The sequence below is a fragment of the Myotis daubentonii genome, chromosome 4, assembly GCF_963259705.1.
Source record: "Myotis daubentonii chromosome 4, mMyoDau2.1, whole genome shotgun sequence".
NCBI classification, from domain to species: domain Eukaryota; kingdom Metazoa; phylum Chordata; class Mammalia; order Chiroptera; family Vespertilionidae; genus Myotis; species Myotis daubentonii.
This window is the reverse complement of record NC_081843.1, coordinates 3,911,883-3,937,533: the sequence shown is the minus strand read 5'-3', so window position 1 is coordinate 3,937,533 and position 25,651 is coordinate 3,911,883. Positions and strand designations below refer to the sequence as shown.

At 48.1% G+C, this 25,651-nt stretch overlaps 1 protein-coding gene across 1 annotated transcript in view; it reads left to right on the top strand.

Annotated features, from left to right (window-relative positions):
* DNAH3 (dynein axonemal heavy chain 3) overlaps positions 1 to 25,651 on the top strand; it is a 192,778-nt gene that overhangs the window by 8,701 nt on the left and 158,426 nt on the right. The window contains exons 4-13 of the mRNA XM_059692029.1: positions 4,083 to 4,155; positions 4,535 to 4,709; positions 7,248 to 7,437; positions 9,535 to 9,730; positions 13,448 to 13,573; positions 14,382 to 14,577; positions 17,794 to 17,973; positions 21,199 to 21,335; positions 22,948 to 23,053; positions 23,239 to 23,417. Of these exons, the coding sequence (XP_059548012.1) occupies positions 4,083 to 4,155; positions 4,535 to 4,709; positions 7,248 to 7,437; positions 9,535 to 9,730; positions 13,448 to 13,573; positions 14,382 to 14,577; positions 17,794 to 17,973; positions 21,199 to 21,335; positions 22,948 to 23,053; positions 23,239 to 23,417 (1,558 nt within the window). The remainder of the gene's footprint in view (positions 1 to 4,082; positions 4,156 to 4,534; positions 4,710 to 7,247; positions 7,438 to 9,534; positions 9,731 to 13,447; positions 13,574 to 14,381; positions 14,578 to 17,793; positions 17,974 to 21,198; positions 21,336 to 22,947; positions 23,054 to 23,238; positions 23,418 to 25,651) is intronic.

Sequence of the window (25,651 nt, the reverse complement as noted above, 5' to 3'; positions counted from 1 at the left end):
CTTCTTCTTCTTCTTCTTCTTCTTCTTCTTCGCCCCTTCAACATTTCATGGTTTGGTGGTATTAAACTCCTTTAGCTTTTTCTTGTCTGTGAAGCTCTTTATCTGATCCTCAATTCTAAATGATAGTTTTCCTGGGTAGAGTAATCTTGGTTATAGATCCTTGCTTTTCATCACTTTGAATATTTCTTGCCATGCTTTTCAGGCCTGCAAAATTTCTGTTGAGAAATCAGCTGACAGTTGTATGGGTGCCCCCTTGTAGGTATCTAACTGCTTATCTCTTGTGGCTTTTAAGATTATCTCTTTGTCTTTAACCCTTGGCATTTTAATTATGATGTGTCTTGGTGTGGGTCTCTTGGGGTTCATAGTGTTTAGAACTCTCTGCATTTCCTGGACTTGTAAGTCTATTTCTTTCACCTGGTAGGGGAAGTATTCTGTCATTATTTCTTCAAATAGATTTTCACTATCTTGCTCTCTCCTCCTTCTGGCACCTCCATGATGCAAATGTTGATATAGTTGAGGTTGTTCCAGAGGCTCTTTACATTATCTTCATATTTTTGGATTTTTGCCACTTGCTGCTTGACACAGTCGCTGCAGGGAAGAAATATCTGCACAGCATATGTTTCAAGGGACCTGGCGTATATGGCATACTGTTCTTAATATGTTTGCTCCCTTCTTAGCACTATGTGTTTTAACAAAGGTCATCTCTCCGAGGAAGGTTGTTTCCCCAGGTGGGGATTTTCCCCTGGAGTTAGGGATTAACAGGACTAAGGAAGGGAATAAAACCCCTTAACTAAGTGCCAGGCGGGTAATTAATCACTTTAACTACAAACAATCACACTTAAGCTACATAATCTTTACTTAAGATAATCTCCTTCAGTTACTTCCTTGTAGCTTAACAGAACAATAGAGTAAGTGACCTTGGAATGGAGATAACAAAGGCCCTAACCTTTGGAATAGAATGGATAGGATTAAAATAAACTGGTATAAATACAGATGTAACAGGACACTTCTGATTGGGTGATTTTGCTTCCTCATATTCCAAACTGTTGATTTGATTCTTGACATCCTCTACTGTTGATTCCCTATAAATTATTCTTCATTTCAGCTAGTGTATCCTTCATTTTTGACTGGTCCTTTTTCATGTTTTTGATGTTCTCACTAAGATCCTTAAATTTCTCACTAAGTCCTTTATCATTCTCAATAAGTTCCTTGAAGCTTTCATTAAGTTTCTTGAGCATCCTTGTAACCATTATTTTGTACTCTCTATCCAGTAGTTTGCTTGCTTCCATTTTACTTAGTGTGGTTTTTTTCTGGAGATTTCTTCTTTTTGTGACATGTTTATCTCCACGTTTTGGCTGCTTCCTTTTGTTTGTTTCTATGTATTAGGTAGATCTGCTATGTCTCCTGGAATTGGTAAAGTGGCCTTGTGAAGTAGGTGTCCTATAGGGCCCAGTGGCTCAGCCTCCCCAGTGCCCTGAGCTGGGCAATCTAGGTGCACCCCCTGTGTGAGCTGTGTTCACTGTCCTATTGTAGTTGAACTTTGATTGCTGTTGGCATCACTGGGTGGAATTGACCCCCAGGGCAATTGGCTGTGATGACCAGTTGTTGTCTACAATGGAAGAACTGCTGTTCAGGAGACACCCCTATGGAGCAGGACTTGCTTCAGTGGGGTGCTCACCAGGTCTGCCTCTTGAGTGTGTCACTTGTTAATGTGGTAGAATTGTAATCTGGTGTTGTCTGAAGCTGTCCACTGGTGCACTGGCTCTAGGACCTCCTGGGATGTACAAAGTCGGCCAATTTCCCAAGTTACTGGGACTTCTTCTCCCTGGGGCCATCTGGCACAAGCTACAGAGCAATCTGCAGATGGCTGCTACTTGTGTTGGCCTTGGAGGTGCCCAGGAGAGGCCAAACTATGAACTAAGGCAGGTTGCTGCTAGTGCCAGGCCTGGGGCCACTTATTGATAGGTATGGAGCATGCTTGTTTGAGAGATTTTAGAAAAGCCTGAAGCCTGAGTCAGGACAGGCTATTCACATGGAAAAGCCACTAAAAACAGCTTGGGTGGGGCTGAAAATTGGATGGGGTGGGGTCTCAGAGAATTTCCATGGTGAAACAAATAGTGTGGGCCAGATTGATGGAGACTCAGATATGGTGACTGCCAGTCAGCTCTGTGGTGGAATAGGTCCCAGCATAGGAATAATAATCTCTGCCAGCACTTTGGTGGCTAGAAAGCAGGCTGGGAGAAAGCTTCCCCTGAGTTCCTGCCCTGATGCCAGACAATAAAGTTCCTCCCCATATGTCCTTGGATACTTTCAAGCTGCTGCCCCAGTACTGGAGCTCAGAGGGAGTGAGTCCAAGTAAGTCCATGCACTGGTCCTTTAAGAGGAACTGCCTGGGTCTCTGTCAGCTCTGTGTCACTCAGCCACAATCTCTGCTGGTTTTAACAGCCTGAAATTACAGGGTCCTCTCTTCCCAACACCAGAACCCTGGGCTGAGGGGTCTGGCATGGGGCTGGGACCCCTTGCTTCTCGTAGGAACCTCCACAACCTAGATATCCCTCCCAATTAAAAAAATGTCATGTGGATTTTGGACCAGCTCATTCCATGTCCCTGCCCCTCCTACTAGTCTCAACATGGTTTCTTCTTTACTTCTCTAGTTGTAGGACTTCCATTCAGACAGATATCAGGTGGTTCTGAATGATGGTTGTTCTGTAGTTTAGTTGGAATTTTGATCTGGTTGTTGGAGGATTTGAGTACCACATTTACCTACATCACCATCTTGGTTCCTCTCCCCATAGTACTTTGTATATATTAATTTATTTAATCCCACCAGGTACACATATATCTATTTAAGGGTATCCTTTAGTAATTCTTGTTAGATGTATGTTGGAGCAATATATTTTTATATTTAAAGAGGTTTTTTTACCCTATACTATTATATTTGGAGTAGATTGATGAGGAGCTCAAGTATGAACTAAAAATATATCTTGAGAGTTTTCAGTTCTCTTTAATTTTCTCAGAATGTCAATTTAATAGTAGTATGACATTAATACTTCTCTATTACTTGTTAATTTCCTTAGGCTAGAAACTTAAGCAAGTTGAATAGTAGAGTTTTATGTCATTTATTAAAATTATTAGAGGCCCGATGCACGAAGATTCGTGCAAGAATAGGCCTTCCTTCCCTGGCTGCCAGCACTACCTTTGCTCTGGCCCGGAGCCACCTTTCTGCCTTTGTGTGCTGCCCAGAGGCCTGAAGTGGCTAGGGGGGTGCGGAACGCCTGCGTCATCGCCACAACACAGGCATCCCAGCCCGGCCGCCGCCATCTTTGTTGCACAATTTGCATATCCCCTCCTTATTGGCTGTGGGTGCCGCCATTTTTGTCATGAAGTGACAGTCAATTTGCATATTCTGTATTTATTAGATAGGATTTGTAGTTACCCTTTATTGCAAATAGTACTGTTTTATTTTGTTTTCTTTTCTTAAAATATTTTATTGATTTTTTACAGAGAGGAAGGGAGAAGGATAGAAAGTTAGAAACATCGATGAGAGAGAAACATCGATCAGCTGCCTCCTGCACATCTCCCACTGGGGATGTGCCTGCAACCCAGGTACATGCCCTTAACCAGAATTAAACCTGGGACCTTTGAGTCTATCGACTGAGCCAAACCAGTTAGGGCAATAATACTATTTTTTTTATTCATGATAATCACACTTTTTTAAAAAAGTAAATATATTAAGTTTAAATATCTGAGTCTATTTAAAGAAAAATATGAAACAATAATACATGTGACATTTAGGAAACAGAGCAACAGGGTTGGAGAGTGGATCAAGTAGGCAGTTATTAATACCTGTCAAATGTATGAATTTGCTCATCCCTATTTCACAATTGAAGAAGCTGAGGCCTGGAGTGATGAAGTCACTTCTTCAGAGCCACACAGGTAATTAGTGGTGCAGGTGGGGCCAGAACCCACATCTCCTGCCTCATCCCACTGCACCTGGACAGTCCTGAGAGCCACATCCCTGTGGACAGCGATGGCCCATGGCCACTGCCCATCACTTATGTCTTTCTTCTCCACTATTCTAGCAACAAAAAGCTCAGCAGAGCCTGAGAAAAAGAAAATGAAGTCCTCCCCAGTAGACAAAACGGATCATACCAGGTAAGATTCTTCATTGTCTCTGTGGGTACAAGGATTTCAGGACACCAGGCTGAACCACAAAAGGCTGTGGTCTCACTAAAGCCATGGTCTTCTCGGCTTCAAAGCATTCCCAGATAACCAGTAACCAGTGCCCCCCACTCCCCAAATTCCCTTAATCTAAAAAAACTTTAGATGCTAAATAAAAATAAATTAACCAACTGAGCAAACCAGTGCTAACATACATATGCAATGCTCCATGTTAGAGGTCGCCACTCATGCCGCAGCTCTCAGATGACATGGAGGAGGGCTTCTCCTGCAGAAGGACCCTCATGTGGCTGGAAAGCAGGCTGACAGCTCAGAGCCTCTGCTGAGCCAGGGCTGAGCCATGTCTTCTTTTCAGGACCAAATCTGCCCACAAGACCCTGACCTCCTCACCCAGGAAGAAGGAGGTGATGACCTCTGAGACCCCCCCAGGAAGCAGACCAGCGAGCCCAGAAGAGCAGATTAACATGATGTTACAGAAGGAGAGGGAAATAGAAAGTAAAGAAGCCAAGCCATCCAAATCAGACTTGGAGGTACATTCTCATCACTGCCTTTCTCCCAGTTGGCATCTCAGTGATTCTGACCTGGGGGGAACAGCAGAATCACCCAGGGCATGTTTTAAAAATACACAGTCCAGAACCCAGGACAGTCTACTGTGTGTGTGTGTGTGTGTGTGTGTGTGTGTGTGTGTGTGTGTGTGAATGCATTCTCTGCTCTAGTAAGCCTTAGAAACCAATAGCTTTGGGTCCTCTGAGAACATAAGTTGCAAAATGGTGACCCACAGGCTGGGGTTGCCAGATGTTGGAAAAACAAAAACAAAACACAAAACAGGACACCCAGCTAAAGTAGAATTTCAGATAAACATGAATAATTTTTTAGTATAAGTATATCCCAACCCATCTGGCAACCCCACCATAGGCTGAATTTGGTCTATCGCTGTATGAGGGAAATCTCATATGAGCTAGATTTTTAATTTCTCTTGAAAAATTAAGATATTCCGAGCTGAGTAGGAGCTGCCTCCTTTAGGTGAGAGACACATTCTCCAGTTTGTCGGTCTCCACCATTCTTCTTATTATTTTTATGTCCAGCCAACTGTCACCTGTTAATGTCACCTGCTTGATTGTAGGTAGCCTTTTGAGTTTCTAACCTCTACCTGAAAAGGAGAACAATAGATCTTTCGAGCAAATAGCTTATGAGTTTATAGTACATAAAAATGATTAACAATAAAAACTCAGTCACTGTGTGATGTTGGCAAAATTCCATGCTAACCCTTACTTGGCCTGGGTACTAGGATCCTTCTCATTGTCCAGCTGTGGAAATTGGGGTGCAGACTGATTCAACAGCCTCCTGGGGTTGTGCAGTCAGGAAGAGGCAAAGCTGGGCCTCAGGCCAGGTCTGGCTGATAGTAAAGTCTCTGTGGGTAAGAGCTGCCAGCATTTCTCAAAGTTGATAGCAGATTACAATCACTTAAAGTGCTTGTTTAACAGAAACCAAACTGCCTGAGGAGGGGTCTGTGGGGCTGCATTTTAACCAGAGCCTCTCTCCGACCCCGGGCAGTTCTTATGATGAGGGAGTTGGGTGTGTTTCTGTATAATCAGCTTTCACTCCAGTTGGAAAAGGTGAGCTCAGCCTCTTCTGACCTCAGACAGTTGGCACTGACCCTCAAAGCTGATTTCAAACCCTTGCCTACACTTGGTGCTTCTCATCTATTTGAAATGATCCATCGCTAGAGCCACTCAGCCATCAGCAGCTCAGAGGCAGGCCCAAAGGAAACAAAACGTTCAGTGTCACCAGGTGACGCGGGCCATTTTTATTCAGTGTGTGCATCTGTAGCTTTTCTCAACTCAAAAGCCCATGGTTGGCCCTAACCCAGTGGCTCTCAACCTTGGCTGCACATTAGAATCACCTGGGAATCTTTTTAAAATCCTGATTTCTAGGCCTCATCCTCCGGAAATTCTGTTTCTTTGTTATGGGGTGGGGCCACAACATGAGTAACAAAGAAACAGAATTTCCGGAGGATGAGGCCCAGAAATCAGGATTTTAAAAAGATTCCCAGGGGATTCTAATGTGCAGCCAAGGTTGAGAACCACTGCCCTAACCAGTTTGGCTCAGTGGATAGAGCATCGGCCTGCGGACTCAAGGGTCCCAGGTTTGATTCTGGTCAAGGGCATGTACCTTGGTTGCAGGCACATCCCCAGTAGTAGGTGTGTAGGAAGCAGCTGATCAATGTTTCTCTCTCATCAATGTTTCTAACTCTCTATCCCTCTCCTTTCCTCTCTATAAAAAAAAATCAATAAAATATATTTTTTTTAAAAAAATAAAAGCCCATAGATGGCCCTAGCCAGCTTGGCTCAGTGGCTAGAGCGTCGGCCTGTGGACTGAAGGGTCCCAGGTTCAATTCCGGCCAAGGGCACATGCCTGGGTTTTGGGCTCGATCACCAGTAGGGGGTGTGCAGGAAGCAGCCTATCAATGATTCTCTCTCATCATTGATGTTTCTATCTCTCCTTCTCCCTTGCTCTCTGAAACCAATAAAGAATTATCTATCTATCTATAGATAGATAGATAGATAGATAGATAGATAGATAGATAGATAGATAGATAGGTAGATATTTTTAAAAACCCACAGTTGGATTAGAAGACCTATCATAAGTCTCACTAGGTCTTTGGGGATCTTTTTTCCCCACCTGACGGCTACAAGCTGCTTTGCAGAGGATCAATGAAGAGGAGGGTGAATCATTTGAGTCCTTTTAAGGAACTCACTCCTCTTCTTAAAGCTCATCAGATATGCTGCCTCATCTCTCTTACTATCTGCATGGCGTTTGACAAATCGTTCTTTGTATTTCACTGACCTCTCTCTAGCTTTGGTCGAAACCTTGAGTCATGGGGAAGACTCGCCAGTGACCTCATAGCCATGTGTGTGAAGTCACAGCGCAGGCCGCACAGCTGTAGCGCGGGAAGGGTAGGGAGGGGCGCTGTGTGGCCTTGGCCTCCTGTCAGCTGATGGGGGTGGGAAGGTGGGCACAGTTCACCAATCATGATCATTTTCTTCCTGGTGGTTTGTTTATGGAAGAGATATGATTATTACTTGACCCATGGAATCCGAAAAGACATGATCGCCCCCGAGGAGGATGAAGTGATGGTTCGGATTTCGAAGCTGATTCCTAGCACTCTGCTGATGAGTCCCTTCCTGGAGCCCCTGGTGAACACCCTCATGGAGGAGAAGGAAAGTTACTATTACAACAGCCTCATGAAAAGCATCGGTAAGGCTGGGCGGACCTGGGCGGGGGTTCCCATGCAGAGGGCCCCTTCTTCTCACTCTCAGTGCTCTACCCCGTTTTTCTGAAAATGCCAAAGCATTTTAACTTTTAATTCAAATGCCCCCACCCCACCACCACTCCTGTCTCCCCCAGCCCTCTCACACGTTAATGTGCACCCACTTAACCTGGGTCTGGTCCTGACAGGTGGACCTGAGGGGGCCCAGCCTGCATAGCTAACAAGCTCCAGGTGAGGCAGCAGGTGCCACTTCCCAGGCGCAGCGCTACGAGGGCAAGGGCCGACTCCACATCTGAAATCACACTCAGACCTGCCTCTTCTCTCCACTCTTTCGCCTCTCTCCAGCCGCAGTGCTCGCTGCATCTCCTGCACTCACAGCCTTTCTTGTCTCCACTGCCAGCTCACCTGTGCCACTAAGTCTCCACTGTCTCTGCATTTTCATGGGGTCTTAGCTGCCTTAGAGACTGTGAGCTCTTTGGTGATGAAGGCTGTCTCCCTCACTCCCCTTCGGCCTGGGCCCCAGGTCTTGCTCACAGAGGTAGGGGGACTGTTCGATGACCATGAGTGATGTGCGAAACACGCCAAAGAGGAGAGTTGCCGGAAGCTGGTCCATCCTTGCTGCTTGACACAGTTGCTGCAGGAAGAAACATCTGCACAGCATATGTTTCAAGGGACCTGGCGTATATGGCATACTGTTCTTAATATGCTTGCTCCCCTTCTTAGCGCTATGTGTTCTAACCAGGGCCACCTCCCTGAGAAAGGTTGTTTCCCCAGGTGGGGATGTTTCCCTGGAGTTAGGGATTAACAGGACTAAGGAAGGGAATAAATCAGTAAAACCCCTTAACTAAGTGCCAGGTGGGTAGTTAATCACCTTAACTACGAACAATCATGCTTAAGCTACATAATCTTTACTTAGACCATAGAATAGGATAATCTCCTTCAGTTACTTCCTTGTAGCTGGAGTAGTGACCTTGGGATGGAGATAACAAACTAGCCCTAACCTTTGGAATAGAATGGATAGGATTAAAATCAACAGAACTAGATAGAGATGGGATTTTTGGCAAAGGTCAGATAAGAACTATGGACATGAAGCAAGGAACCATAGAAGGTCAAGGGAGGATCCTAAACATACCATTATGTGACTATAGAGGCATGCTTATAGGATCAAATGGTATAAATACAGATGTAACAGGAGAATAAAGGGAGAACCTGGCTATGCTGATCATCTGAACACTGTCTCCAACTCATTCTTCGCCAACTCCGTCCACACCTTTGGGAACTCCTGGACCGCTGGGGCTGGACCCCAGCAGAGGGTGACCATGTTAGTTCCCTTCCTTCCTGTTTTACCTGGACAACAGCCATCTTCACCAACTTGTCTAGTTATTTTTAATTTCTTAATTAACTTTCTGGTGGTGTCAGTGTAATGGCTCCTTGTTTACTAAAGGTAGAACGAAACTCAGAAGAATAAACTTCTAAGTCCTTCAAATTCCAGCCCCAACCTACTTTTCCAGTTTTATCACCTTGAACTCAAACCACTGGCACCTGCTATTCCTGCCACAGAGTGAATAACAGCTCCTGGAGCAGCCTGCACTCTATTACATGCTGCTCCTCGGCCTGTCTTCCCTCCTGGGCCTGTCTCAGAAACACCCCCTCACCCCTCAGGACCCAGCTCAGACATTACTTCGCCTGTGAAGCTTTTACCAATTTTTCTTTCCTTAGCATGTGAGGATTTTGATCTCTGAATTTCCATTACAAGTATCTGGTGTCATCCATTGTGTTGATTTTGGTGTGAGGAGCCAATTAATGATTAATGAGGCATCAGCAAATACTCATTCATTGTCATGCAGATGCTAGATGTCCTAACGGGATGCCATCCCGGGTTCCTTGCGCTCCAGGCTGAGGTTACCCACCTCCTTGCTTGGCATCTTCAGACAGAAAACACAGAACCACAGAGCATGCGCAGGGGACTGCTGGCGACCCTGCCTGTGAGGGAGCATTTTCAAGTGTTGCCTGTGGAGAGTTGAAGCTAAGAGCACGAGTGCTCAGGGTCCCTGCATAATAACAGTGTTTCCCATTGGTCCTAGTTGATTACATCCTCATGGACCCAGAGGAGAAGAAGAGGCTCTTCATCGAGAGCACCCCCCGCCTGTTCCCACAGAGAGCCATCCGGGCGCCTGTGCCCTGGCACGGGGCCTACAAGAGCGCCAAGAAGTGGAACGAGGAGCACCTGCACACGGTGAACCCCATGGTGCTCATCCTGGAGCAGCTGTGGTTTGAAGAGTAAGAAGGGCCTCCCTCCCCCTCCCGTCTCTGCTGCTTCCACACATAGGAGAACATGTTACGCTGGGCACTATGAGGTAGCCCTGTCCTGGGCACGAAATCACAACATCAGACCAACAGGCATAGGGACTGGCCCACAGCTCCCGGGTCTCTCAGCACTGGAGCATCCTGGGTAAGAGCACAGGCATGGAGCCAGGCTGCAGGGCCAGACCTGGACACCGAGGCTTCATAGGTGATAGGTATGGGTGTGTTACCACCTCTCTGTGCCTCATCCCTGAATTTGGGATAATGAGAGCTCATAGGGTTGTAGGAGGAATAACTAAGTTAATGCTATAAGGTACTCAGAACAGTGCCTGAAGTACCTCCATTACCACCTGTGTCTCGCTGAATTCTAATTGCATGTTTACTTGCTCGACCTCCAGCCCACGAGAGGGTGGACTGTGTAATGTTTATTCGGGCGCCAGATGTGTAATGTGTGTTTTCCCCATGTCCCGTGTGGTTTAGGGTTCGGGCTCTGGAAGAGGGGCCGCACACAAATGAAAGAGACGAGACAAGAGATAATAATTTGGAAACTGGGGGGCCAGGGGAGAGCCCATCCCAAGAGGATGGACTCGGTTGTGCTCAGGCCTTGGCATCCTTTTATTCAGTTTGGGAGATAGCCCTTAGGCAGGCAAGTTCCAGTAACAGGCAGGCTTATCAGCAAGGATGTACATGATAATAGATGGGGAAGTTGCTTCTGCTACCATTATCTCCACTAAACAGTAGGTGCATAGCTCTGACCTTTGCCAGGGCTTCAAGGGTCACCAGCCTTCCGTTCCTCCACACCTCTTTGCTAGTGAAGACAATGGGCGGCTTCCCACACTGGGTACTTGGGTCTTACTCATTGATGTAACTCAGTTCCCCACAGGATGGCTGGCGGCCGCCCCGGTGAAAGTCATCAGTGACTAATTGGCCACAGGAATTGTAAAAGTCCAACGCAGGCAGGAGTCTCTTTTTTTTCCTCTTAAGTTTTTCTAAATTGAAATACAATTCACACACCATAAAACTCACCCCTTTGAAGTGTACAATGCAGTCGTTGTGAGTATATTTGCAAATTTTTACAAATATTTAACTCAAGAATATTTTTATCCCCCCCCCAAAGAAACATGTACCTGTCAGCAGTCTTTCCACCCTCTCCCTCCTCTCGCCCTGGCGACACTGATAGGCTCTCCGCCTCTGGGGCTTGGCCTCGTCTGGGCATTTCCTGTAATCGGAACCAGGTGGTCCTTGGTGTCTGGCTGCTTCCGCCAGCAGGATGTTTCCTAATACAGAGAAGCATGTGTTAGGACTTCATTCTTTCTCCTGGCTGAACACTATCTCGCTGTGTGGCTACCCCGCGTGCTTCCATTGCACTGGGAAGTCCCTCAAGAGGGAGTGCAACTCCTGTGGGAGAAAAGGCCACCAGAGTGCACTGGAAGTCAGGCTGCCGCCATTTGGGTTCTTTAGAAAACTTAGAGGCAAATACGTGTATTTAATTTTGATTGGCTGACCTTCGCAGCTCAAATATTTTGTCTTGGGAAGGTCTCTAGCTTAGAATGTGTTTTATCTTGGAGAGCTTAGTTGTTTTCACAGTCTTAGCTTTACCTATATTTTTAAAAGGAATTGTTGGGGAAGTCAACCTAGGAGGGAGCCCACCAATGGTAAGAAGTAAGCACATTCCTTCTTTGAACTGAATTCTGTTTTCTAAGGCTTTGCAGGTGTCCATCGAGACAATGAAAAAAAAGAAGTAAGTTTCTAACTAGGTAGAAGTTTGTTGAGTAATAGTGTTCTTGCTCTGTCACTACAGAACTTTTGATTTGGGGTAAGTTCCTCTCTCCGGGCCCGTTTCCTTACATGCAAAGTGGGAATAATAGCAAAGCTCCCCTCATGTGGCTGTTGGGGGAGGTGCTTGGAACAGTGCTGGGCACACAGTGGTTGTGCCCACGCACCGGGGTCGCCAAACCCTGGAGCATGCTGGGTACAGCACAGTGGGGAGCAAGGTGAGTGGCCAGCGGCAGCACTGCTTTAACTACAAGCGTGTTTATAGCCTCAAAACATAAATCAACCTGGAAATTAATGAGGAACTCACTCTTGGGCCTGGTAACATGGCCAGAGGCTCAGTGCCACGGGAATGTGCGCGTGAGTTTAATTTTACTGTGTAATGAAGATGACAAACTATTGAACCGATAGCCCGTACTGAGAAGAACGGATGTGTACCATGTGCTTTTCATGGCTCTGTAAGATTCTGTAGGCAACAGAGGTACAAAAATAACCCAGAAGCATTCAGAAGGCTTTTGTTGGATGAATCAAAAAATTCACAGTGAGAAAGGTTTGTTAAGGAAATGATACAGAGGACTTTTCTCACATGGCCTGCACTATTTAACTTCAAAAATCCTGAGAGGTCACCTCGTTATCTGTGAAGGGTGAGGTGTTTGGGGACAGGATGAGGGTTGTGGTCTCAGAAAGAATAGATTTTCTGGCCATTGGGAAATTTGCTGGGATTCAGTTAAAGATGTGCAACATCTTTATCAGGTGGTGACAAGGGCCACCTGTGGCTGGGTGGCAGTGTGCATGGCGCTGAGTCCTCAGGTTCTGTCCTCCCCTGGCAGTGCCCTGGCCTGGCCAGGCAAACTGAAAGCTAGGCTCACCACCTCCACCAAGAAGGAACAGGGCTGCTGGGTCTCAGGAGGCAGGGCCGCCTAAAGGTCATTACAGCGAGTGAGGAAAAGGAGGAGCAAGAACGAGGCAAGCTAGGAGGCAGAGCAGAGGTCTCCTTGGGGAAGTGACAGGCGCTGGTGATGTCAGAGTGATTTATAACCGAGTGGAGGGATTCCTTCCGATATGAGCCAGGAGGAGGACTGGTGCCCTCAGAGCCAACGAAGCCTGAGGAGTGTGGTGAAGAGCAACTTAGCCATTGATCTGAAAGAAACAGGAAAAGAGAAGAGCATCTCAGAGGGGGGCATTCATTCAACAAATGGACTTCGAGTGGCTGCATCGTGTACGGCCGGGTGCTGAGGGAGGCTGCATGTCTTGGTGAACTGTCAGGGGTGGGACAGTGTGTTTTGTTTTTGGGTTGTTTTTTTTAAGTATATTTTTCTTGATTTCAGAGAGGAAGGGAGAGGGAGAGAGAAATAAAAACATCAGTGATGAGAGAATCATTGATTGACTGCCTCCTGCACATCCCTCACGGAGGATCGAGCCCACAGCCCAGGCATGTGCCCTGACCAGGAATCAAACCGTGAGCTCCTGGTTCATGGTCGACACTCCACCTCTGAGCCACGCTGCTGGGCTGCACAGTGTTTTCTTGAGTAGCTCAGTAACCCACCTGATCGCGAAGATGCTCTGTGTGCCCTGTCCTCTTTGTCTTCACTGTTTGTAAAGAACTTTGTTTAGTCCATTTGACATCCCAGTTCTCAGTCACCAAATACGAAGTTGGTGCCCAAACCCCGTCCCCAGTTGGGACACCCAGCAGGACACACAAGAAGACTCAGTAACCTCCTGCTGAGTGGCTCATGTATCTGCCCCCTGTGAGAGTTTTTGTGGATGTCCACTTCCTCCTCAGACTCCCCAGGTTTTCAGATATACTTAGTTTTGATCTGTTTAGCTCTCCTCCTATTGAAGAAAGAGCGTATGTGCCTCTTGAGCCCGTCCTACACAATGTGTCACGAAGCTGAGCTACTTTCCCCCTTCTTTTGGCAGGTTCCAAGACCTCAGGTTTGTTCGAACAGCAGAGTTACTGGCAGGGAAACTGCCTCTGCAGCCCCAGGAATATCAGGATGTGATCTGGAAGCACTGCATGGAAGCACGCCAGGTCCTGCTCAGCAAGTCAGTACCTGGCCTGAGTGGGCTCCTCACAGGATCCTAAAGACAGGAAGCTCTCTGCAGGAAAACCCAGTCCCAGCCCGGGGGCTGCACAGCTGCTGACGTCCCACTGGCATCTTTCTCTGTCCTCTTCCTTCCAGTGCCCCAGCCTTCGTGTCTCCTCACACCCACTGTGCATCAGCCCCACCCCAGTCTCCCTTCGCTTTTAAACTCTCTCATTACCACTGGTGTGAGGGTGCCCCTTCCGTCCCCTCCTCTGAAACCCTCAGACCGCGCTGGTCACAGGACAGTGCACTTGAATGACTTGCATGCAGGTGGCCCAGATAAACAGCCCCCAGGTGCCCAGGTTAGAGGGTTTTCAGTCACTCCGATAACTCCTTTTGCTTTGCAAATACATGCAGGACTATGTCCAGAGAAATTAATTCCCTTATGTGAAATGATGATGATAATACCATTGGTTTTTTACATATTAGAGAATATGTAAGTATATGCAGTAGCTGGCACTCAGCAGCTGCTTGGTAAATATGGTAATTATTACCTCTGACCATGACTAGCACTAGTACTTCTAGATGCTAGAACAGTAGTTTTCTGGCAAGCAGAAAAGTAATGGATGGTAAGACCAGTGATTCCCACTGGGAATTGGGAATTAGAATTTGTGGAAGGAAGAAAGGACCAATGAGGAAGAATAGTCTCTCAATTCAAACCTTACTACTTTCTTCTCAGGAGAGGGGTGTTGGTAGGAGAGGCAGCCAGATGTGTGAGAATATCAATTCGAGGAGGTTCTTACCTGGCTGTCCTCCTGTCTTTGCAGGTGGATCCCCACCTGTGCTCAGCTTTTTGTCTCACAGAAGGAGCAGTGGATCCATTTTGCTCCCAGGAGTGACTACGACTCCTCCAGGAACATCGAGGAATTTTTTGCTTCTATTGCATCATTCATGTCACTCCAGCTCAGAGAGTTGGTCATTAAGTCTCTTGAGGATCTCATCTCCTTTTTCATGATACACAAGGTATGTAGGGGGTCATAAACTAGCCCTTTGTAGGGTAAATGATTAAGATAGAATCAGGATTCCATCAGCTATGAGCCAGGACAAAAAATAAAAACCCTGATTCACACACACTTCAGGTCCTTATCCTATCTAATAAAAGAGAAACATGGTAATTAGCATATGACCGTTACCCTTCCCATTGGCTAATCAGGGCGATATGCAAATTAACTGCCAGCCAAGATGGCGGCCAGCAGCCAGGCAGCTTGAAACTAACATGAGGCTTGCTTGCTTCAGTGACAGAGGACTCCAACGTTCCCCACCTGCCTTGCCGGCCTCTGAGCTTGTAGTTTGAAACATTGTAACAAATATAGAAGCTAAACAAAACCCCAGAAACCTGCTTTCAGCGAGCTGGGATCTCAGAGCTGGAGTTGATACAGAGTTTCGATTATAGAACCCAAACAAACCAGATACCTGCTTTCAGCAGCAGAGGCCTCAGAGCTGGAGCCAGAGCTAAAGCTGGCCCAGAATAAAAAAAGAAAAGAAAAAAAGGACAGGTTGGGAGCTTCAGTCACCCACCAGCCTGAAAACAGCCCTCAGCCCCTCATCCAGACTGGCCAGGCACCCCAGTGGGGACCCCCACCCTGAAGGGTGTGTGACCAGCTGCAAACAGCCATCATCCCCTCACCCAGGCTGGCCAGGCACCCCAGTGGGGACCCCCACCCTGATCCAGGACACCTTTTAGGGCAAACCAGCCGGCCCCCGCCCATGCACCAGGCCTCAATCCTATATAGTAAAAGGGTAATATGCCTCCCAGCACCGGGACCAGCGGAGCCGAGAGGCCTCCTGGCACTGGGATCAGCGTGACAGGGGGCAGTGCCCAAACCCCCTGATTGCCCTGCGGCTCTGTGTGTGACAGGGGGCAGGGCCACAACCTCCCTATCCTCCCTGCTCTGTTCGTGACAGGGGAAGGCGCCCCAACACCCTGATCAACCCTGCTCTGTGCCTGATGGGGAGCTCCCCAACCCCCTGATCGCCCTGCGGCTCTGTGTGTGACAGGGTGCAGTGCCCCAACCCCCTCAATCAGCCCTACCCTGAGCGTGACTGAGGGTGGCATCGCAACCTCCCGATCTGCCCTGCTCTGTGCATGACAGGGGGCGGCGCCCCAATTCCCCAATTGGCCCTGCTCTGAGCCCGACCAGAGGCTGCACCTAGGGATTGGGCCTGCCCTTTGCCACCCGGGAGCAGGCCTAAGCCAGCAGATCGTTATCTCCCGAGGGGTCCCTGACTGCGAGAGGGCACAGGCCGGGCTGAGTGACCCTCCTCACCCCCCCCCCCCCAAGTGCACAAATTTTTGTGCACCGGGCCTCTAGTCCTATATAATAAAAGACTAATATGCAAATTGACCAAATGGCAGAATGACCAGTCACCAAGACATGCACTGACCACCAGGGGGCAGACGCTCGATGCAGAAGCTGCCCCCTGGTGGTCAGTGCACTCCCACCACTCAGGCAGAAGCCGGGCTCAAGGCTAATGAGTGCAGCGGCAGTGGCGGGAGCCTCTCCCACCTCTGCAGCAGTGCTAAGGATGTCTAACTGATGGCTTAGGCCCACTCCCCTGAATGCTCCTGGACTGTGAGAGGGTGCAGGCCTGCTGAGGGACACCCCCCACCCCTGGGTGCACAAATTTCGTGCACCTGGCCTCTAGTTAGTTTATAAACTAATGTGAATATACTGCAAGCTTTCATGAGATAATTAACTACTACTAAATTGGTAAAAATCTACAGAAATGTAGAAGTTGTTAAAAAAAATTAAAGAAAGATTTAATAAAATGGAATACATACCCTTTATAGTAAAGGGTATGGCCACTTTTTCATCCTATCAAAGGACAGGGTTGAAAAAGATTGTTATAAGCCTTTAGCTTGATGTTTCAGGAATGTTGTATGTATCATTGCACATACTGACTTTTGGTCTTTGAAAGGGGCATCCCTAAAACCAAATGGCTTTGTTGACCTAATTAATAATTTCCTTCATGAAATGACTTCGGTGAAGTCGAAATAAAAACCAAAAACACTAAGTTCTGGTTTTCGGAGCATCACAATATCCCCTAAACTACAGGAGCCTAGGACTCAAGGATGATTCTTTTGGATTTTATATCATGTGGGCATCATACCTTAAAAAGAATAATATACAGTTAAATTGCCTGGTCATAAAAGGTTAAGTTCTAAGCATTTTTCTAATTAAATAAAGATGAACAATTGCCTTTTGCTCAAACAGTATAGACACAGTGCTGTTGAATTTAGACTGCAGTGTTAGCACTGTAACGAGACCAATTTATAGGTGTCATTGTAAGTTCTACTCTACTAAGCAGAAGAGACTCAGCTGTGTAAACAGATCTCACCCTAAAATTGCACACAGGGAAAAATAAAACCTTCATAGGTCTGAAGGAAGAGGAAAACTTATGGGTATTTGATACAGAGTAGTTGTCAACAAATGTTTATCAATCATCCTTAAACTGATCTAAAAATGTCTAAAAGCAATTAGTCAGACAAGTACTTTCTAGCTGCCCTATGGCAGTTTCATTAGGCCCTGTCTTTTATGAAAGGCATCTTGTATTGCAAGCCTGTGTAGAGAATTATGAATATTTCCACACCAATATTTTTGTTGTAGGGAAGCTTGACATTTTGAGTGTCTAAAATAGACTAGAGGCTCATTAGCAACTCCATTTATTTGAAGTATGCAGATAATAATTATATGTTTGGATTCAGTCAGCAAATTATTATTGAGCACCTACTATGTGCTAAACACAGTATTGGATATTTTGGAAGAGGTAGATGGTTCAGACACAGGTCCTGCCCTCAGGTTAAAGCAGAATAGAAAAGATAAGATGTACTTATAAATCTCTACAAGAAAGAAAGATGAAATACCCCGAGGGAGTGGAAATATGGAAGTTCAGAAGTGGAGGAGATTTTGAGATGAATTTTGAAGGATGAGGAGGATTTGGAAATACTGATGCAGAAATTTTCAAGCAAAGTAAACATACTGAGCAAAAGCTATGGGGAAGGTAAGAGGATGAGCGCAGGGTGGACTAAGGCACCCTTGCCCTCATTTTAAGCATGTGGTGCATGATGCCCTTCACGCCCTTGTCTGATGCTTGTGGTACCAGGAATGGTGTAGTCTGCTCCCTTCATTCTAGAAGGCCCCATTTTATGACAGTTGCCATGTCTTATGTCTCCTGAAGGATGGGAATGACTTTGAAGAGCCCTACCAAGACATGGAGTTCTTTATTCCTCAGCTAATCATGATCAAACTTGAAGTCAGTGAGCCCATTATTACCTTCAATCCATCTTTTGATGATTGCTGGGAGTTAATACACAACTCTTTCTTGGAAATTATTGAAAACTCTAAGAGGATCCCCAAGGTAGAGTATTCACTTAATCATTCGCTTATACTTTTCTTTCTGTTTTGCTTATTGCATAAAGTATATTTAAAATGGCTATTTATACAAGATATTCAGTCAGGGGAGTTTCAGTTTGGGAGTTCTATCCTGAGTATACCCTCTTGATCCCAGGAAGAGGATTTGAGCCATAAAGACATGCCCATGCATCCCAGAACTGTGTTTCTAACAAGGGCATTAAGAGTTACTTTGTGGGAGAGTAGAGTCCCCCAGGATGCCCACCTCCAAAGGGCAAATGTGTCCCAAGCTGTATCCAACTTGGGTTGGTAATTCACGATGGAGCAGATGCCATGAACTTGCCAAGAATCTATACCAAACTATATCTGATTTAGATCTTGAGATTCCGTGTTTGTTTTGTTTGTTCACCCATTGTTGGTGGCTAGGGGAGGGAGTGAAACCTCCCTTCCTGGCCTGACCCCTTTCCAGTTTCCTTCCTGGGATGGCCTCACTAATCAGACCCCAGACACGGGTTAACAGAGTCTTAGGGCTGGGCCAAGTCATCCACCTGTGTGGGACTCCGCTGTGTGCCATCTGTTTCCTTCTGGTTGGTTAGTGTGGCAAGGGGGCCAGTGTCAGGTCCACATAGGGAAGGGACCTGTGGGATGCTCCTCTTCCTCCTCTCCCGACCATGTATGTATATGATACTTGGATGCTCGTAAGCACTCCTCTCTCTGTAGTTCCTTACTGAGAGGGCTGGTTCTACAAGCTCAAGATTCAAGTTGGGTTTGTAGGGAAGCGTGTAAACCAATGCTCCAGTTGGTTTTGATCTAAATTTGGGGTTTTGAACCCAACCAAGCCTGGTTAACAAGAAGACTGTGTGTGTGCAGGGGAAAGAAAAATGCATGGTGCTCCTACAATCAATATCCTGAGGAAGAAAATGAGAGAGCAGACCTGTAATTGGAAGGATGAGTGTGGGGCCTGCGCGCTCCCTCACTGCTGGTGAGCAGCAGTATTTGCAAGCATCTGGGCTGGGAGCACCCAGGGCTCGTGTGCCTGCTACTGCAGACAGCCCAGCGGGAGCCAGTAGCAGATTCAGTGGATTGTAATGCCAAGAAGACCCAGTCACAGGTCACAGTTTGTACCAGGTTTGAAAGCTAGGCCCAAGTGAATGCCAATGACTTTATCCAACTGTGAGAAAAGGCAGCACAGGCCCAGAGTTCTCCATCTGGCTCCTGCCAGCACACCCAGACTCAGACCATTCTGTCTCTGAACTGGGTAGCGAAAATGTAAAAGAATAGTTCTTCATGTTGAATATGTAAAAAAAATATCCAAGAGCAGCAATAGGTAGACAGTACGCCCAGTCCCTACCAGTCATATAGTTTTACATGAATTTTAGAAGTTGGAAAAAGTCAGCATGAGATGTTTGATAATAGCTCTCAAGGTGCAGGAGGAAAGCATATTTGTGAGAAACTGAGTAAAGGAAACAAAAGCATATTTTAGAAAATATTTATCTTCATAAAAAATAAAATTGAGGGGGTTCTGATCAAGATGGTAGTGTAGGTAAATGAGGTACTTGAATCCTCCCACATCACATCAGAGTTACAACTAAGCTACAGAATAACCATCACTCAGAACTGCCTGAAATCTAGCTAAACAAAAGCGCTATAACTAAGGATATAAAGAGGAAGCCACATCGACACTGGTATGAAAGGCAAAGACTCAGAACCGCTGTCCCTACACCCTGTAGGGCGGATAAAAATCAGGGGGGATATCTTGGCTGCAGAGGGCCTTTTGAAGAGCAAGGGATCCCAACCTCACACCAGGTCCTTTAGCCTAGGGTTCCAGTGCCAGGAAGAGAAGTCCCCATATCTTCTTGCTATAAAAACCAGTGGGGATTGAAGCTGAGGGAGACAGAGGGCTGCTAGAGTCGCAGGCAGTTCCTTTTAAAGGGCCCACCCACAGACTTATTCAGACTCACTCCCTCTGAACTCCAGTGCTGGGTCAGCAACTCAAAATGCACCAGGGACATAAGAAGAGGAACTGAATAGTATGGCATTGGGGTGAAGCTGGAGGGGCAGCTTTCTCCCAGACAGAAGTGCTGACAGAGGCCATTGTTCCTTTTCTGAGATCCCACCCGACTCCACAGAGTGGGCAGTTGGGCACCATATCTGAGTCTTCATCAACCTGACCGACACTGTTAGCCCCGCCCTGGTGAGTCTCTGAGATCCCGCCCCACCCAACCTGTGGGCCCCATCCCAAGCCAATTCCAGTGGCTTTTCCACACAAATAGCCTATCTTGACTCATTCTTTGGACTTTTCTAAAATCTTTCAAATAAGCAGCATCTGGCCTCAGAGAGACCCGTACCTCTACCTAAGTGATCCGAGGCCCAGCACTAACAGCAGCTAGCCTTAGGTCACAGCTTGGCCTCTCCTGGGATCCTGCAAAACACCTACTACCAAGCCCAGGAGGTATAGCAGCTCTACCTAATACACAGAAACAAACACAGGGAGGCAGCCAAAATGAGGAGACAGAGAAACGTGTCCCAAATGAAAGAACAGAACGAAACTCCAGAAAAAGAGCTAAACAAAATCAAGACAAGCAATCTACTCAATGAAGAGTTCAAAACACTGGTTATAAAGATGCTCAATTAACGTAGGAGAAGAGTAGATGAACTTAGTAAGAACTTCAACAAAGGGAAGGAAACACAAAAACAGACCAGCCAGAAATAAAAGAGCAATAATACAATTTTAAAAAGCAAAAGATCTATGTGGTCTGAAGAGAAACCAGCACATCTAGGAGCTTTTCCTTAGAGAGACGTTGATGGGGTGGCGGGCACCTTATGACATCTCTTCACTCCCACGGTATTTATTGAGCGCTTACTGTGTGCCGAGCTCTTCACAGGAGCACAGAGCTCAGATATGATCCAGGCTCTCATGGTATTTATATCCCCTGACAAACCTAGGACAGCTCATTATACACTCATTTAGTGACAGTTGTGATGAGAAAGTTCAGAGCCTGAGCTTTCAGCAAGGAAACCTAATCTCCACTGGGTCCCGGGACGCTCCAAGGACATGAGACTTGAGAGGAGCAAGGACTTGAGTGCTGAGTGACCCACAAGAGGCGAGCGAGCCAGCCTCGCTCAGGAGCAGCAGGAGCCGGACGGCAGCTGGTGTCCCAGGAATGAACCCACTGCACACCTTGCCCCACGGTGACGCCCCTCCTCAAATCTCCCGGCTTCTGTTCTTTAGGTGGAATCACTCCTGTTCCCAGAGCTAAAAGGATATAACCTGGTTCTTGGAACCGTTAACCCTGAAGAAAAGCTGGTTTCTGACTACGTGGATCAGGCTTTCCAGGTCTTTCAGAAAAACCAAGTTGGCCCCCACAAGTAAGTTGGTGTAGCTGTAACTTAGCCTTTGGGCATGGGCTGACCATTCTTAACTGCCTTCAAGGGAATGATCTCTGCTCCCACAGAGCTGAAACGATGCATAATCATAGCCAATAGCTGCTTACCGGGGAACTACATGCATCCCCGTTTCACACGTGAGGACGCGTGGCCCAGAAAACAAACCGGAGCCAGAGTTCACACTCCGGTACAGTCCACTTCCAGCACCTGAAACCGTGTGGCCAGACAGGTTAGAAATGTCTGGGCTGTAGGAAGGTGACACGGCGCCAGCAGGCCTGGCAGCACCCCTTCATCTGATTGACAGGCAGGTATTTCCCCAGTGAGAGTGAGGACATGCCCACCAGCAGCCCACATCCGCTCGGCAGCTTTTGCTATTAGATGAATTTTAGAGCAGCTCTCTGCTTCCAGAGCTCGCTGGACTTAGGGGTGGGAGGACAGGGGCCAAGGACAAGTGCTCTGCATGCCCTGAGTGGTGACGCTGGGAGCACGTGGCATTTGCTCGCATGAGCAGGCATGTGTTTGGGTGATGGCGGATGCAACTGCTAGCTTCTACACGGAGACCCTGCGAGTGGAGAGGACCCTGTGACGCTGTCTGGCCACAATCACCACGGGACTGTCCCACACAAGCCAGGACACGTGCTCACCCTCACCTGGGCTCGTGGCACAGCTCTGTTGATGTTAGAACAGGACACTGCACTGTGGGGCTGCCTGGCATAGGAGGGTTTGTAGCAGCGTCCCTGGTCTCTACCCTTTCATGACATGCCAGCGGGACTCTACAATTACGGCGACGATAAACGGCCCAACACATAGCCAAGTGTCCCCTGGGAGCAAAACCCACCCCTGACGAGAACTGCTAACCCGGTCAGAAAACCACGGGCTCGGATGGGCAGCTCCCACCTGTGCATGTGGCTCGGAGCCTGTTCGCGGGGCGGGGGGGCCCTCCCGGTTTGCTCTCTGACTTGCAGCTCCAGGGTTCCCCTGCGTCTCTGTCTCTGAGTCTCTGACGTCAGTCATCCTGTGGAAGAGTGCCATTGGCCCCCAGTTAACTCTGCTCCTCGTAGCATCTGTATGTTCATGGGAACTCAGTGGGAGCATCCCCATACATCCTCCAACCCGAGAGAGACTGCCCAGCCCTTCCTCGAGATCTGCTAATGGATGGAGGGAAACTTAATTTTATTCCATTGGTTTTAGTTCATTCGTTCCAAATTTTCATCTTAAAATTGAGACCCACAACTTTAGAGCTGGAAGGAGGGATGGGGTCATGGCTATTGCTCGCCCGCTGTGTGTCAGGCTCCGTGGTGACTCCTCATAGACCTGTTGCAGTTGTGCTCTGAGGAGTTTCTATCTCCATGTTAGTTAGAGACACGGCTCTTTGAAAAAGATAAATATCTTGTCTAAGTTCATGTCGCCAGGAGGTAACAAAACTGGAATTTTCAGCAAAGCTCTGCATTTCCCGTTCCATGTACATTGTCAGCTTCTATTCCTCTGTCTTGGTTTGGGCTGATTTTCGGTGTGTCTCCACATTTGCTGCTCTGGCTAAGCTAACTTGTGGCCCGTGTTTGTGTGTTTGATTCTATGCCGTTCGACATGCAAGATACTTAAATGTCTACAGAAAGTATGACGACTTATTGGATAACACGGCAGAGCAGAGCATCACTGCATTCCTGAAAGAAAATCATGAAATTGATGACTTTGTGACGGTAGGAGATGCCACTGGACATTTCGTGTCTTGGTGATGTGTGCTGCACACGCGCAGTGGGTGGCCGCGGCCCCCTGGTGGCGGTTGTGTGCTGTGCTGCGATCTGAGGGGGTGGCCAGGGCCGAGGCTGCGGGCAACACGCAGAGGCCACTGATGAATTGACCAGTGAATGTGCTCCTTTTACAGAAGATCAATAGCATAAAAAAGCGGAAAAATGAAATTGCGTCCATGCACATTTCCGTGCCGTTGGCCATGTTCTGCCTCGACACCATGACCCTCAATTACGACCTCTGTGAGCGAGCCCAGAACCTGAAAGACCGCCTGATTCAGTACCAAGTGGATGTGAACCGGGATACCAATGCCAGGTACTGCCAGGTGTGCGGAGAAAGAGCACTGAGAGTTGGCACAAACGGGGGAATGTAGACAGAATTTGCATCTCCCAACAATGACCAGGCTGAACCCCAAATGAGGGTGGCAGGGAATTCAGGTTCTGCTGGAAGGTGAGCAGCAGTGAGACACCGTGGGGCTTGGAGCGAGGGGGGGGGAGTGAGGGGGGTAATGCCCCTCTCAGACCCTTCAGCCTTCGCTTGCTTGCCAGGCCGCTGGGTGCTGCTGCCCACCACCTAGCATGCGCGCCATGCGGGCCTCTGCTGGATAGGGCTGGGGTCTGTCGTCCGGAAGCCTGATGTCGTGCCTTCACTTTCGGATGAGTATCGATACATCAGTCGAAATGGTGTTGGTTGTACGGACAGAAGCCCAAACAGGCTGGCGAAAGCAAAAAAGGGAGCCTGGGGCTCGCACGTTGGAAAGTTCAGGGGTTGCTGGCTTCAGCCGTCAGCCCAGCAGTCAGGGCCCAGGCTCCCTCCCTCCCTCAGCTCCCCGTGTTGTCTGCACCCCCAGACAGGCTCTCTGGTGTGTGCACCCCAGCAGCTCTGGCTCACAGCCTCTCAGGTTCCGTCCAGAGGGCAAAAGGTTTCTGCTGTTCCAATGGCCGCCCTGCAGCCCTGGCCGGCGTGACGCTGGCCCGCAGCCCCCCTGTGCAGCAGCAGACCGGCGAGGACGGCTGCCATCAGGGCGGGGTTCCTGTCTCTGGGGTGGATGTCACCCTACTAGGCCACGTGGACTGAGAGGGAGAGGGCTCCCCCAGAAGACTTGGGCATGGTTGGTACAGAGGGATGGTGTGGAGAGGCTGGGCAGCACCTCTGTCCCCGTGTCCCATGAGTGTCACAGAACAGCTCATCCCTGCCCCAGCTGTTCCTTAGGGAGCTCTAAACCACAGGCTGCACGATTGAGGAATAATGCTCCGTTATACAGTGTTACATGTGATCCACATAAATGTAAACATGTGTAAGCTTAGCATTTATAGTACTTTAAGGGTGTCAGAAACTCACTAACAAGTTAATGATATAGTAGCTACCGTTTTCCCAGCCCAGCGTGCCGTCCGGGGGTTGTGAGCATCTGCGCGCTGCCGTCGGTGAGGCCTCCACAGAGCCCGAGAGGCGGTGTGCTACTCCCTGCACGTGCAGATGGAGAGGGGCCTCTGAGAGGGCAGCGAGCGCCACCCCAGCGCCACCGCACAGCCTCTCAGGGCTGGTGACGCGGAGGGTCTGGCGCCGGAGCCAGAGCTGGGTTTGAACCTTGTGTTTCCTGGCTGTGTGTCCCCTGGAGGCACCTGTCGGGACCAGTTCTCTGCCTGTAGGATGAAGGTTGGGACGGAGAGTGCAAGACTTGAGCCTTCATGCTACGGGGACACTTTCTTTAGAAAGTTTCAGTATCAAGCAAGTGTTTCCTAAGCAGTAGTGCATTCACCCTCCTCAAAATAAAAGTATAATTCCCTGATATCTTTTTAATATAAATGAAAATAAGGGTCCTGTTATGAGGCCAAGGATTCTTCAGGATGCAGAGCCCCAGGCTGGTGCGGAGTTCGGAAGTTTCTTTCTGCCTTCACACCAGAGACTGACTGATTTGACCTTCCCGACAAGCCCCCGAGGTGGGGGAGGCAGACAGAAGCCCCCTTACTGAGCGGAGGGGACATGAGGCTCAGAAAGGAAGCCTAACTTGCCCAAGAAAGTGAGTTTGGGTCTCCTGATCCCAGGCCCTGTCCTGGCCACCTCACTGTCCTGTTTCCAGTGCTAGGTGTGCCCGGGACGGAGCGCCCTGGGCAGAAGGATGGGGCACAGCCATTTGCATCTACGTTGCTAGAGCGGTGACCTGCAATATTGACCAATTGCAGGGCCCTGAGAAGCTATCTCTGTGGCCCAGCTGCTTGTTTTCTTCGGGGTGCGAAGTCCTCTCCAAAACGAGGGCGTCAGTAGAAAGAGGGCACAGACCGGTATGCGTCACTGGTCTCCCTTCTGCTGTCCCCGGCATGGGCAGAGAGCATTGTCTATGGGACCCTGGCCTTTCAGGGCTTTTGTTTTGTTTTGTTTTGTTTTCTTCTTGTATGTTCCCTGACCAGGGATCAAACCCACAACCGTGGTGTATGAGGATGTTGCCCTAACCAACTGAGCTACCAGGCCGGGGCCCGGCTCTGGGGTGGATGTCACCCCAGACATCCCATATTAAAACCTAAATATGATTTAGGTTTTAAATCATATTA